A 12,528-nucleotide genomic window follows, 5' to 3' on the forward strand; every position below is an offset into this window, starting at 1 on the left:
TGAGCGCGGCTGAGCAGCGGTGGCAGGCGCCGTGTGTCAGACTGCTGGGTGTGACTGCGTGAGACCGTGCAGACAGTGACAGACAGGACGCCCGCTCACTCGCGCGGCACGCTGGTTACCACCACCCGGCAGCAGAGGGACTGTTACTCAGCCTGGGGGGGAGGGGAGCCGCAGGGCCCCCCGCCCGCCTCCCCTGGGCTCCCCCAGGAGTAGCCCTAGTCAAGGACACACACGAGAGGGCAGGGGTGCCGAGAAGCACAGACGTCCCGTTCTAGGTGCGGGACCGGGGCGGGAGCGGCTCAGGCGGCAGCTGTCACCGGGCCTGTGTCTCCGTTTATCTGCTCGCTTTGGGGGTGGGGGGAGGCTGTGTGGTTGCAAGCAGGGGCTGCTCCCCACCCCCAACCTCGCCAAACACCGAGAAGGGGGCTCCTAAGAGCCCGCGGCAGGGGATCTGACGTGGGACCTCGCCATTCTGCAGAGCCAGGGGCCTGGAGGCCTGCGACGGCTGAGCGGGGCGAGGAATGTCACCTCTGCCCAGAGGTGCTGAAAGCGAGGGTTCTTACACCCGAAAAGGCAAATCCTCCTCCCTTCCCCCAGGATAATTGGAAACAGCCCTTCCGGCTGATGTGGGTTTGGGGCTGTAGGTACTCCCTTTCCTCCCCCCCGGCCCCGGTTCTCCCCGCCGCCAGGCAGCGAGGGCCCCGGTTTACCCCCCGAACTCTTACCTCGCACCCAGCCCCAGGTAACGGGGAGAGGGCCCAGGAGGAGGAGGAGTGCGGCGACCCGGGCCGGGCGTCCGCCTGTGCCGCCCACTCCCCGTGTGACCTTGGGCCCGTCTCGGCACCCCGCCCCCCTCCAGCCCGAGCCTCAGTTTCTTCATCCCCACAATGGGGGCCCGGTGGCTCTGCCCCTCCCACTTCACACAGGTAGTCGTGACGACCAACTCAGCCCACTTTGTAAAGTGCGGAGCCTTCAAGGTTATTACTATTCTCTCCAGACCTGCCGGGAGCCGCGGCGGCGTTTCGGGCCGGGGTGGGGGGCGGGGGGAGGAGGCTGCGGGAGCGAGAGGGGCTGGGCTCCTCCGGGCGGCGAGGGCGAGCGCCTTTCTGGATTTGGGCGCGGAAGGTTCCAGCCGCTCGGGCGGCCCGCGGGCCGGAGGGCAGACGCGCCGGGGCGGCGGCGGGGTGGGTGGGGTGGGGTGGGGTGGGGTGGGGCGGGGACAAAGGGGGCGCGGGGGGCGGTGGCGGGGCGCGCGGGAGGGGCGCGAGGTGAGGGAGGTGCGGGGGGCGTGGGCTGCGGGCTCCGCCGCCCGTTCCGACGCCGGCTCCAGCTCCGGCTTTTCCCTCCGCCATCCTCTCCCCCTCCCCGCCACTCCTTTAACTCCCCCCTCCCGGGCTCGGCACTGGTTTCCTCCCCGAGCCCGCTGCCCTCAATCCCGGCGAGGCTGGGGCTCCGGCTCGCGCCCCTCCCTCGCTCCCTCGGCCGGCGCCCCATGCCGCCCCCGCCCGGCCCCCGGCTGCCCCAGTCCCCCACTTAGGCCGGCCCTGCGATCCCCGGGTGCCGGAGCGCGGGCCGGGGGCGTAGGGCGCCCGCAGGCGGCCCCTGGAAGGGCTCTAGCGGGCTGAGCGCTCCGCGGCAGGGGCGCGGGCAGAGCAGGAAGCGGGTCCGCGTGGGAGCGGGGGGCGGCCGCCGCCAGGGTGGTCGGGGCCGAGCAGCCGGGGCCGCCGAGGCAGTCACCGCAGGGGGCGAGCGACTTTGGGGGAGTTGGTGCCCCGCCCCCCAGGCCTTGGCGGGGTCATGGGGGCCCCCCGTTCTGGGCCGGGGGGCGTGCGAGTCGGGGCCCTGCTGCTGCTCGGCGTTTTGGGGCTGGTGTCTGGGCTCAGCCTGGAGCCTGTCTACTGGAATTCGGCGAATAAGAGGTGAGTGGCCCCGGGCTGGGGAGACCCCACACCCTTCGGGCAGGCAGTAGGGGCGCTTTGGGGATTTGGGGGGGCTGGTTCTCGGAGCTGGGAGGAGGCCGGAGGGAGGGGTGCTAGTGCTCTGATGCGAGCTGACGGGTAACGACACAGAGGTGATCTTGGGAGCCAGACTCCTGGGTCGCAGACAGACAGAGCTGGATGTGGGTGGCGACAACCATGTGTCGGGAGTTGGAAGGACCCCACAGGGGCAAGGATCCGAGAAAGTTCCTGGGTAGCCGCCGGGAGGGTGGTGGAGTGGTTATTTGGGTTTGTGAGGGACCTGTGTCCTGTCGGGGGCTGGGCTTGGAGGGAGCCTGGTTAATGTCAGCTCTCGGGAGAGCCGCTGAGTAGGTGCCGCTGAGCGCAGAGGGGAAGGGCAGGGTGCCTCCCTCCCCAGAAAGGACTTTGTGTAGACGAGGGGAGGGAAGGGGGCTCCGCGTGGGGGCTCTGGGGACATCTCACCCAAGGCTTCTGGACTCTCCACACCGTCTGTCCCCTAATTCTTGCCCACAGCCAGAGGGTCAGTGAGCCCTTGGCCGATGGAGTTCCCAAGCAGAAGATATTCCTGCCTTCCTGGCGTGGAGACTTTTTTTTTTTTTTTCTGGAAGAAACCTGGAGCCCCTTTCTCTCTTGCATCTAGAGTCCCGAGGACTCCCTTGCCCCCTCCCCCATCTTTGCTGCAAACTCTTCCATCAGACCCTCTGTTCCCTCCCTGGCATGCTTGCTTTGCTCTGAAAAAAGGCCAGGGCTCACATGAAACTTCAAGTCACACTGGGTAGGACGGAACCCTTGGGAGGTCATCCAGGTCCCTGGCCTCCATGCAGAGCCCTCTCCCCACTAGCAAAAGAGTTCTGTGTTTTGCAAACTTCCCACTTCCCTGGGGGAGGCTGTGTGAGGCCACGGGAAGGGGTGGGGGGTGGGCTTTGGAGCCCACCACATCCAAGATCTTAGTCCTAGCTCTGCTGCTTTCAGCTGTGTGGCCTTGGGCACGTCACTTAACCTTTCTGAGTTTGTATCCTCAGTCCTCACACCTTTTATGAGGATTAGAGAGGTAAGGTGTTTGAACATATTACATGCGCGTTAAAGGAGAACTAGGATTATTGTTTGTCTTCTCTTGACTTCCCAGCCTCCCTCCCTGCTATGTCTCTTTGGGTATAATCTGAAATATCTTTTCTCAGTCTGCTACCCACCAACTCCCAGCTGCGGTTTGAGTATCAGGTGCAGCCTGAGGATCTAAGTTAGGCTTATTATAGGGTTGAGCAGAGGGAGGTAGGGTGCTGGGGGCTCTTTGGGATGTGGGGTGGGAGGGAGTGGGTCATTTGGGAGTCTGGGAAGATCCTGAGCAGCCGTCTCCCCTCCCCCCGGGGACCCAGCTCTGGGACCCCATCCCCATTCGTGCACAGGGAGGGGCTGCAGTCAAGGGCAGAGGGAGGCATGGGCTTGTGGAGGCTGTGGTTAGGAAAGTCAGTTCCAGAGCAATAGGGCCCTTTCCCTAGGAGGTCTGAGCCCCAGGGCAGGAGGGGTACTGAGCAGGGAGATGTCTGGGGCAGCTGACCCCCAGACCCTGCTTCCCATTGGCCTCATTGAGGGCCATTGCCAGACCAGGCATTTAACTCCTGTCACATTGCCTGGCTAACTTGGGACACTGGTCCGGATTACCCTCCACACTCGGCACCCCCCCCTCCAACCCCCACCCCTCCTTTGCCCTGAGATCCCTCAAATTCAGTGGTGGCCTGGGGGAAGGGGAGGCTCTGCCCCCATGGTTGACTGCCATGGAATAGTGAAATCACCTGGGATGGGTGGGCTGTGTGGTTCCAGAGAGGCCAGCTCCTTGGTAACTGGCATCCCGTTGCCATGGCAACGGGGCTAGTGATGGAGCGAGAGATGGCAGTGTGCGTGTGGCGAGGGCGGGCTGGAGAGTGCATTTGGGCACACCAAGGGGCTGGAGACCTCTGAGCCTGGCTTCCTGCTGCTGCTGAGTCCTCAGTGCCTGCCCTGTCGAAGGCTGCCCTGCAGGGCTGTGCGGCGAGGGAGGCGAAGCTCTGGGGGGCCAGACCGCTGACACCTGTCCTCGTCCACCTCGCCCTCCTCTTGACAGGTTCCAGGCAGAGGGCGGCTACGTGCTGTACCCGCAGATCGGGGACCGGCTCGACCTGCTCTGCCCCCGGGCCCGGCCTCCCGGCCCCCACTCCTCTCCCAGTTACGAGTTCTACAAGCTGTACTTGGTCGGGGGTGCCCAGGGCCGGCGCTGTGAAGCACCCCCTGCCCCCAACCTGCTTCTCACTTGTGACCGGCCGGACCTGGATCTCCGCTTCACCATCAAGTTCCAGGAGTATAGCCCTAACCTCTGGGGCCATGAGTTCCGCTCGCACCACGATTACTACATCATTGGTACTGCCGGGCAGAGGGCAGGGTCCAGGGGGAGGTGCCCCCGAGACTGAGGGCAGAGGAGGAGCCCAGAGAGACCCCTGAGTCCCACAACCGCCCCCCTCCCCGGGGAGGTGTCAGGGCCCGGGAACGGGGACGGAGTAGGGGCTCGGCTCTGGACTGCCAGCCTCTCCCTCTGGCTCTTCTCTCCCAGCCACGTCGGATGGGACCCGGGAAGGCCTGGAGAGTTTGAAGGGAGGCGTGTGCCTCACCAGAGGCATGAAGGTGCTTCTCCGAGTGGGACAAAGTGAGTGGGGGCTGGGGCACACCTCCCGGGAGCTGAGGGAGGTTCGGGTAGTCCCGTATTGGTCAGGGGGCTGCCGTCTCAGCCCCTCTCTCTTGGGTCTTCCCCATCTCCAGGTCCCCGAGGAGGGGCCGCCCCCAGAAAGCCTGTGTCTGAAATCCCCATGGAGAGAGACCGGGGGGCAGCCCACAGCCTGGAGCCTGGGAAGGAGAACATGCCAGGTAGGAGCCAGGGGTCCAGCCTCCTGCCTTCCCCCCACCTCCTCTGTTCTCGGACCCCAGCTGCCCAGCCTTCACCCTCTCCCTCCGCCTTCAGTTTTGGGGAGGATGATACAGGAAAGAGAAGAGAGGTTGGGAGGGTGGGAGGGGAGTGGAAGCCAAATGAGGAAAAGACTCAATTAGAACTAATTAGCCAATTCAATCAGAGCTGTCAGAGAAGTAGGGAAGACTACTTGGCACTGAGCTGAAGGGCTGGACACACCTGGATTCTGAGTGGGATTTGGGGGGGAAGGGAAGGTGGGGTCCCCAGGGGGCTTGGGCCCTGCTGGGGAAGCCCATGGGGACCCCCAAGGCTGGGTGTCCAGATGCCCAGGTGGCTCCTTCAGCCCCTCCCCCTCTTTCCTCCTTCACCCCTTCCCTGCCAGGTGACCCCACCAGCAATGCAACCTCCCGGGGTGCTGAAGGCCCCCTGCCCCCTCCCAGCATGCCCGCGGTGGCCGGGGCAGCGGGGGGGCTGGCGCTGCTCTTGCTGGGCGTGGCAGGGGCTGGGGGTGCCATGTGCTGGCGGAGACGGCGGGCCAAGCCTTCGGAGAGTCGCCACCCTGGTCCTGGCTCCTTCGGGAGGGGAGGGTCTCTGGGCCTGGGAGGCGGAAGTGGGATGGGGCCTCGGGAGGCTGAGCCTGGGGAGCTAGGGATAGCTCTACGGGGTGGTGGGGCTGCAGACCCCCCATTCTGTCCCCACTATGAGAAGGTGAGTGGTGACTATGGGCATCCTGTGTACATCGTGCAGGATGGGCCCCCCCAGAGCCCTCCCAACATCTACTACAAGGTATGAGGGCTTCTCCTACCTGGCTCTCCCGGATCCAGCCCTTCTTGGGGGTGCTCCTCCAGTTTAAGTCTCGGTTGGAGGGACACCTCTAGCATCCCCTTGGCCCCCTCGCCCCACCAGCTCCTGTGCCCCTGCTGTTGTGGACCCCTTCCCCATGTTTAGGATTCCTTAAGACTCCTGCCCTCGGTTGGCCGCGCGTGGCCCCCGCAGAGACTCAGCCTCCTCTTCTGACCGTGACCCGGCCGTCCTTGTGCCCCCCACACACCCAGAGCTAGGGGCGGGGACAGTCTGTCTTTTGGTTGGCACCTCTTCCTTTCTGCCTCTCACTGTTTTTCTCTTCTCTCTCTCTCTCTCTCGTATTCTCTCTCTCTCTTTCTCTCCTGTCTCTAGGTCTGTTCCTCTTTCCTAGCACCCCCCTCCCTGCGTCTCCTTTTACCTTTTCGGCTTCCTCTCCTTGGCCTCTCCCATCTCCCGGGTTGGGGGACACAAGCATTCCCCCCCTGAGCTCCCTCTTCTGACCTCTCTCACCAACCGCTCCCCTCAGTCTGCCAAAAATGGGGGCCTTATGGGGCAGGCTCGGGCCCTCCACCCCAGCTCCGGGCACGGGCAGCGGGGCCTCCTTCTCTGCCCTGCCGCAGGCCTGTACGTTCTTACTCCAGCCCATCTGGGGTGGTTGGGTCGTGACAGCTGCCGTGGAAGAAGTGTCCTGTTTTGTCAGTGGCCACGAGCAAGATCCGACCCGGTCGGGGCACACGTGTGGATTTGGTCTGATGCCGAACGGGCCCGCTTGGGACGGGAAGTGACTTGCTGCAGACAAGAAGGGCCCGGGGGAGGCCTGGACAGAAGTGGCCTGGCCAAGGGGCAGGAGCGGTGCGGCAGGAACTGGAAGTGCCTTCATCCAGGACAGGAAGTAGCGCTTCTGAAATAGGAAGTGGTCTGGCTGGAACTGCAAGTGGCTTAGTCTTGGGGGGCGGGGTGGGGGCGGCAGATGGTTCTTACTCTGTGGAGCAGTGCGTGTGTTGGGGGGGCAGGAAGAACTTCCTGTTTCAGGAGGAAGCCGGAACTGACCGTTAGAAGACAGGGTGGACTGAGGAGGAGTCTCCTAGTCTCCAGGGGCACTTCCCGGGACCTCCCTTCCCCACTCCCTGTGCTACTTTTAGGACAGCTAAGGTGACTCCCACCAGCTGTGGCAGGCCCCGTGTGTCGTCTTCTTCCCTCTCCCCACCCCAGTATGATCTCTGTTAATCAACAGGACTATCCCAAGAACCCGCGTGTTGTCCCCAGTAACCCAGAGGGCTGTCTTGTTCATCACATCGTCCACTTCCTCGTCCCTTCAGACTCGACACAGCTCCCTTCTTAGTGACCAAAATGGTGGCCTACTGACCGGTCTAGTGGACGGTGGTACTTAGCCCCTGCCACTGTTTCCATAGCGACCAGCGTGTACCTCTGCCTGCCCCGTAGTGCACAGATTGGGTGTTGGCCTCTTTTGCTCCCGGCTCAGTCTCATTAGATCAGAGCTGCCCCTTGGGCACCACGTCGGCCACCTCAATCACCAGCCAGGATGGTTACTTTGTCGACCAGAGGTCCAGTCATCTCTCTGGTGCTGTAGCTCCCAGCTCCTTCCTGATTTTTCTAATCGCTCCTTCCAGAGAACAGGAAGTTGATATTGCCATGGGGGAGGTGGCGGGGTATGGCCGTCACCTCGATAGTTTTACTGTAAAAGGGAAATTTGAACAACAAAAACCAAAAAAATAAAAAACTTCAAAAGTTGACAAGAAGGCTGGAGAATGACTGGGCGGGAGTTGGGACGGAGGACGGGTAGAACAGCTTTCAAGCTGAGAGTTGGATCACATGGAGCCAAGGGGAAGGGTGGGGAGCCGGTTGGGTTGGAGGGGTGAGGGGGGTGATACATGGGGAAGGGATACTGGGCTGGGTGGTTGGAGGGGTGAGGTGGACAGTACAGGGGGACAGGATACTGGGCTGGGTGGTTGGAGGAGTGAGGTGGACAATACAGGGGGACAGGATACCGGGCTGGGTGGGTTGGAGGGGTGAGGTGGACAATACAGGGGGAAGGGATACTGGGCTGGGTGGGTTGGAGGGGTGAGGTGGGCAGTACCTGGGGAAGGGATACTGGGTTGGGTGGTTGGAGGGGTGAGGTGGACAATACAGGGGGAAGGGATACTGGGCTGGGTGGTTGGAGGGGTGAGGTGGACAGTACAGGGGGACAGGATTCCGGGCTGGGTGAGAAGGCCGAGGCAGCTGGCTCCAGGGGAGGGAGAGAGGAACCCAGACCAGAGCATGAGTTGCCAGTACATCCAATGGGGATGTATGTGAGTCCGTGTTCACTCGTGTCTGTTGCTAAACCAAAGCGCCAGAGACAAGGCAAGTCGCAGTCAGAAACAGTGGGAAAAAACATGTTCCCGGGTTCAAGTCTACTCCCTACCACCCCCGCCCAAGGCACCTCTGACTCGGGGAGCTTTGCTGCTGGGGACCAGAGTGGGCAGAAATGGTATGACTCCCCAGAAGACTCAGGGACCCGGGCATCAAGCTGCCTGCCCGGTGGCTCCCTGTGTAGCCATAGCCCAGGCTCTTCTTCCCTAAAAACCCCTGGGTGCCCAGCCCCCTAGACTCAGCCCCATTCTCCAACCACAAAAGCAGCCAGCCAGGAGCATCTCTGGAGCTAGTCGGCAGGGGTCACAGCCTCTGCCCTGCCCGCCCCTCCCCTGACTTTAGGTCCCCTCCCGCTGTCTCCCATCTGCCTGGAGGTCAAGGGGTCCTCCTGCCCCACTCTGTCCAAGGGGACCCCTGCCCCTCCTCCTGTCCAAGCAAGACGCCTGGGGCCTGAGAGGTGCGGGCGCTCTGGGAGGGGAGCTGCCAACGGAGGCCAGGTGCTGGACTGTCTGGAATTTACTCCTGTCCTTTGGAGCCCGCACTGGGGCAGCCTGAGGTGGGGAGGCTTGAGGGGGGTGGAAGGGCTGGTCCCTGCCCCTTAGTGGGGGTTGGTTGTCATGGCAACATCCCCTTCTCCACACAATGGGAAGCCCCCCTCAGCCTCCCGCGTGGATGGAGCCGACAGCCCCATCGCTGGCTATCAGCCTCAGGGACTTGGCAACCGTCACTATGGCAACCCAGAGCCCAGCAACAGGGCCCAGTGAGAAAGGGAGGGGTCCGAGACTGGGGCAGGGCTGTGTGTGTGAGGGGGCAAGGGAGCCGAGGGAGAACCAACCCGCCCTCCCCAACAGACCTCCAGAGGCGCAGGTGGAGGGACGCCGAGAGGGAAGAGAAGTGGGGATAAATAGTCTCGGTGACAAACACCTCCCCGAAGCAGCCAAGACATCGTAACATGCTGAGAGACAGGAAGACACCTGGGGACAGATGCACAGCTGGGGACAGGAGCTGCACATTCTGCACAACATCCTGGGACACACCCCCTCGGAACGCTGGCGTCTCTGGACTCTTCCCCCTCCGCACGCGCGCAGGGACAACACAGGACTTGCAGCCTGCCACATGCGTAGCTCTCGAGCTATTTGAAACAACTGGTCACTTCCACATAGAACCACACATGCCATCCTATTCTCTTCCTGGGTCCAAACACGCCAACATGCCCCCCAGGTAACGGCTACCTCGAAATGAATAGAGGGGGCAGGAACACATTCATTTTTGTTGTTGTTGTTCGAATATTCGCTCAACATCCTATTAAGTGTGTACTTTGTTCCAGGTACTGTTTGGGGCCCTGGGAATATGCAGTAAATGCAGCAAAGTCCCTGCTTTCACCAAGCCCATGTCTGGGTGGGGGACAACCTAATAACATTTCTGGCAGTGACAGGTGATATAAACAAACCGGAGTAACAGGATGAAGAGGATGGAGAGTAACAGGGAGGTGCTTTAGGTTAGGAGGTCAGGAAGGTCCCGCTGAAGAGGTGACATTTGACTCCGACCTTGAGTGAGTGATGTGGAGGAAGGCTCTGGGAAGGGCACACCCCACAGAGAGAACAGCAAGTGCAAAGCGCAGAGGTGAGATCTTGGCATGTTTGGGAAGAGTGAGAAGGACCTCGCAACCAGCAGACATCCCAGATGTGTCCTGTCCTTCTGCAGCCTCAGCCTGGAGGGGGGCAAGTCACGTAGGGTCTAGAATCCACATTTAGGAAGTTGGTCTAACTCGGTATTCCTGTTCTCCCCTTAGGGTGTTGTGCGTGAGTTGCGTTTTCCTCAACTACATTTTAAGCTCTGGGAGGGCAAGGAAGATGCTCTGAGCTTTGTGGGGGCCATGGCCCAGCTGCTGGTAGGGGGTCTAGAGTGGGCAGGCGGAGAGGAAGTAGGGGAGCCCAGAGAACTGGGAACCACAGAGGCTAAAGCTGCACATACCCTCCCAACCCCCACCCCCAGTCCCCAACAGCAGAGGCTGTCCTGGGGGCTGAGCTGCACAGAGGCTCACACTTTGCAGGACATGAATTAGGTGGACGTGTGTGTGTGCATGTGGGGTTATGTTGGGGGGTTTTAAGGAAAGGGGCATAGAGCAAAGGGCTGCCGTGGGAATTTCTGATAGGGAATGGTCGACATCCCAAGTGGAATTTCAGTTAGAACGAAAAATGGAGCTTCCTAAGGGGCTATGTGGGGAATCGCAAACAGGGGGCCCCCCCTTCCCCCAGGGAAAGTTTCAAGATCTGTAGGCAGGCTGGGGGAAATGCTGCAGGGTGGCTTGGAGGCAGGGGGCTGGCTGGGATAGGCTCAGAATTTTGGGGGCAGCATGGAAAGGAGTGAACGCAGGGCAGGAGGAGGAGAGATGTCTGAGAGGTAGCAGGGAAGGTGGAGTCCTGAAGGGAGTTCTCAGGGGACCAGGTCCCAGGGCCCCCCCCAATTCCCATGGGGAATTGAAGCATTTGGGGTCCTGGTTCTCCCTCTTCCCCCCGTGCCCTCAGAAACTCAGGCACCAGCTCCCTCCGGCTCCGGTGCTTGGAGCTGCTGCTGTTGGTGGTGAGACTGAGCAGCCTCAGCGGGCGGCAGCTGGTGAGTGGGGAGCAATCTGTGTGCTCAGCAAACAGCAGTCTCAGTGCCCGGGGTGGCTGCCTCCTCCCTCATCAATCAGCCCCAGCCAAATGTCCTCGGATTCCCACCACCCCAAGGGGACTGGGGCTGGGCCAGGGTCCCCAGGGGAGTGAGATGGGGATGGGTGGGGGGAGGGCTTGGCTTCCCATCTCTTCGCCTCTGTTCTTTCTCTTCTCTCCTGGAAGCTCTCAGCTCTTCATGTCATGGAACGGCTCTCTCCTGGCCCCGACCATTGTGAGGGCATCAGCTACAAATCACCTGTGGGGGTCTGCTGGGGGAGAAGGGGGGAAGAGGGATGAGTCAGGGCTCAAGAGGAATCTACTCTGGTTCTCACGGGACCGGCCCAGGGCACAGTCAGCAGGAGGCTGCTGGGACAGAGGCCCTGTTCCCACCCCCCCCCCCCCGTCCCCCACGCCCCCCCAGCTGGCCTCTCCATCCCTGATGGATGCTCTGGACAACAGGCTGAGACCCTGACTCCGTGAATGTCCTCTCTGCCACCTTCTCCCGGCCCCCAGCCCTCACTCCCTTTGCTTCCCGCCAAGATCCAGAGGTCCAGCCCCCGGCTCACCCCAGATCTGCTGCTCCCCACTGGGGACTGAGGCCTCTAGACCTTCGCCTCTGGCTCACTCTCCCCCTCCTCAGCCCTTGCTCCCCTCAGGGACCCAGGCGTCCTGCCCACTCCCTTCACCATAACAACCATTCTTTGGGGGTTGCTTAAGACTTTAATATCATTTCATTAAGTCAGCTAGTTAGAGAAGGTTGGGGGCACAAAGAGACTGGGGCGGGCAAAAGACGGCCAAGGTAGGGGGGAAGCAAGGGAAGAGTCCCCCTCTCTCCGTGGAGATCGCTCTGAGACATCCAATATTGACAGTGAGAGAACAGAACTTATTAAATCTGGGACAGGGGTGTGAGTGGGGAGCTGTGGGAATGGCCGGATGCCTGGGTTCTGAGGGTAATGAAGGTCTGGGAGGAGGGAAAGGCTTGAGGCTGGGGGATGCAGTAAGGGTAAGGGGCTTACGGGTACACCTCTTCTGTCCCTTCCCTTTGGGGGGTATTGCGTCTTGGTGCCCTGGCTGGCCCCTGGAGCCCCTGGGGACAAGACTCCGACTGCAGCTCTGGTTGGCTCCCCCTCAGCCCTTCCCCCTACCTCCACCTCTGTTGATGAGCTTCAGCAGCGTTTAATCGGATTGAGCAGTAATTAGCAAAGCGAGATGTTTGATTACCTATTTAGCATAATGTAGGGGGCTGGGATCCCTCCGCACAGCCAAGGGTGGGGGGGCAGTCAGAAGAGAAATGGGGTCTACACAACCTTCCTTTCCTGTGGGAGCCATGAGCCCAGTTTCTAAGGCTCCCCGCCCCATGCCTCCCTTCAAATCTTCACTCCTTTGGGACTTCTCCCTGGGGGATCGGACCGATCATGTCACCTCTCTGCCACCCACCGCCTATTTGGTTAGAGGATCACCCACTTGGCCCCCACTTGCTGTGCAGCTGGTTTGGGGCGTGGCAGGGCCCCTCACAACTCCAACCCTTGTCCTCAGCAGAAGGACTTTGGCCTGGGCAGGGGGCCCCAAATCAAGGCCCAGACGTCTACCTTAAGGATAAGGGGGCGGGGGGGGGGCGGGTCAATTCTGGAACTCAGGACAGGTGGGACGGTGAGGTCAGGGTTGGGTGTGGGTGAACCCAAGGGCCCTTCGCGAGTCCCCGAGACAGCAGAGCCTTGTGGTGCATAACGAGACCCGTCAGGTGTGAACACCAACCAGAAACAGGGGGAACTGAGGTGCTAACTTCTCCCCCTCCTCATCCAGC

The 12,528-nt window shown here is 61.7% G+C and overlaps 1 protein-coding gene across 1 annotated transcript; it reads left to right on the forward strand.

Moving 5' to 3' along the window:
• The first annotated feature begins 1,709 nt into the window (after positions 1-1,709).
• On the forward strand, positions 1,710-5,850 carry EFNB3 (ephrin B3). The gene is made up of 5 exons (XM_036077511.2): positions 1,710-1,919; positions 4,057-4,349; positions 4,540-4,632; positions 4,746-4,850; positions 5,273-5,850. The coding sequence occupies exons 1-5, from the start codon at positions 1,798-1,800 to the stop codon at positions 5,680-5,682; spliced, it is 1,023 nt and encodes a 340-aa protein (XP_035933404.1). The 5' UTR covers positions 1,710-1,797; the 3' UTR covers positions 5,683-5,850.
• Positions 5,851-12,528: the final 6,678 nt, after the last annotated feature.

The sequence above is a fragment of the Halichoerus grypus genome, chromosome 2, assembly GCF_964656455.1.
Source record: "Halichoerus grypus chromosome 2, mHalGry1.hap1.1, whole genome shotgun sequence".
Classification (NCBI taxonomy): domain Eukaryota; kingdom Metazoa; phylum Chordata; class Mammalia; order Carnivora; family Phocidae; genus Halichoerus; species Halichoerus grypus.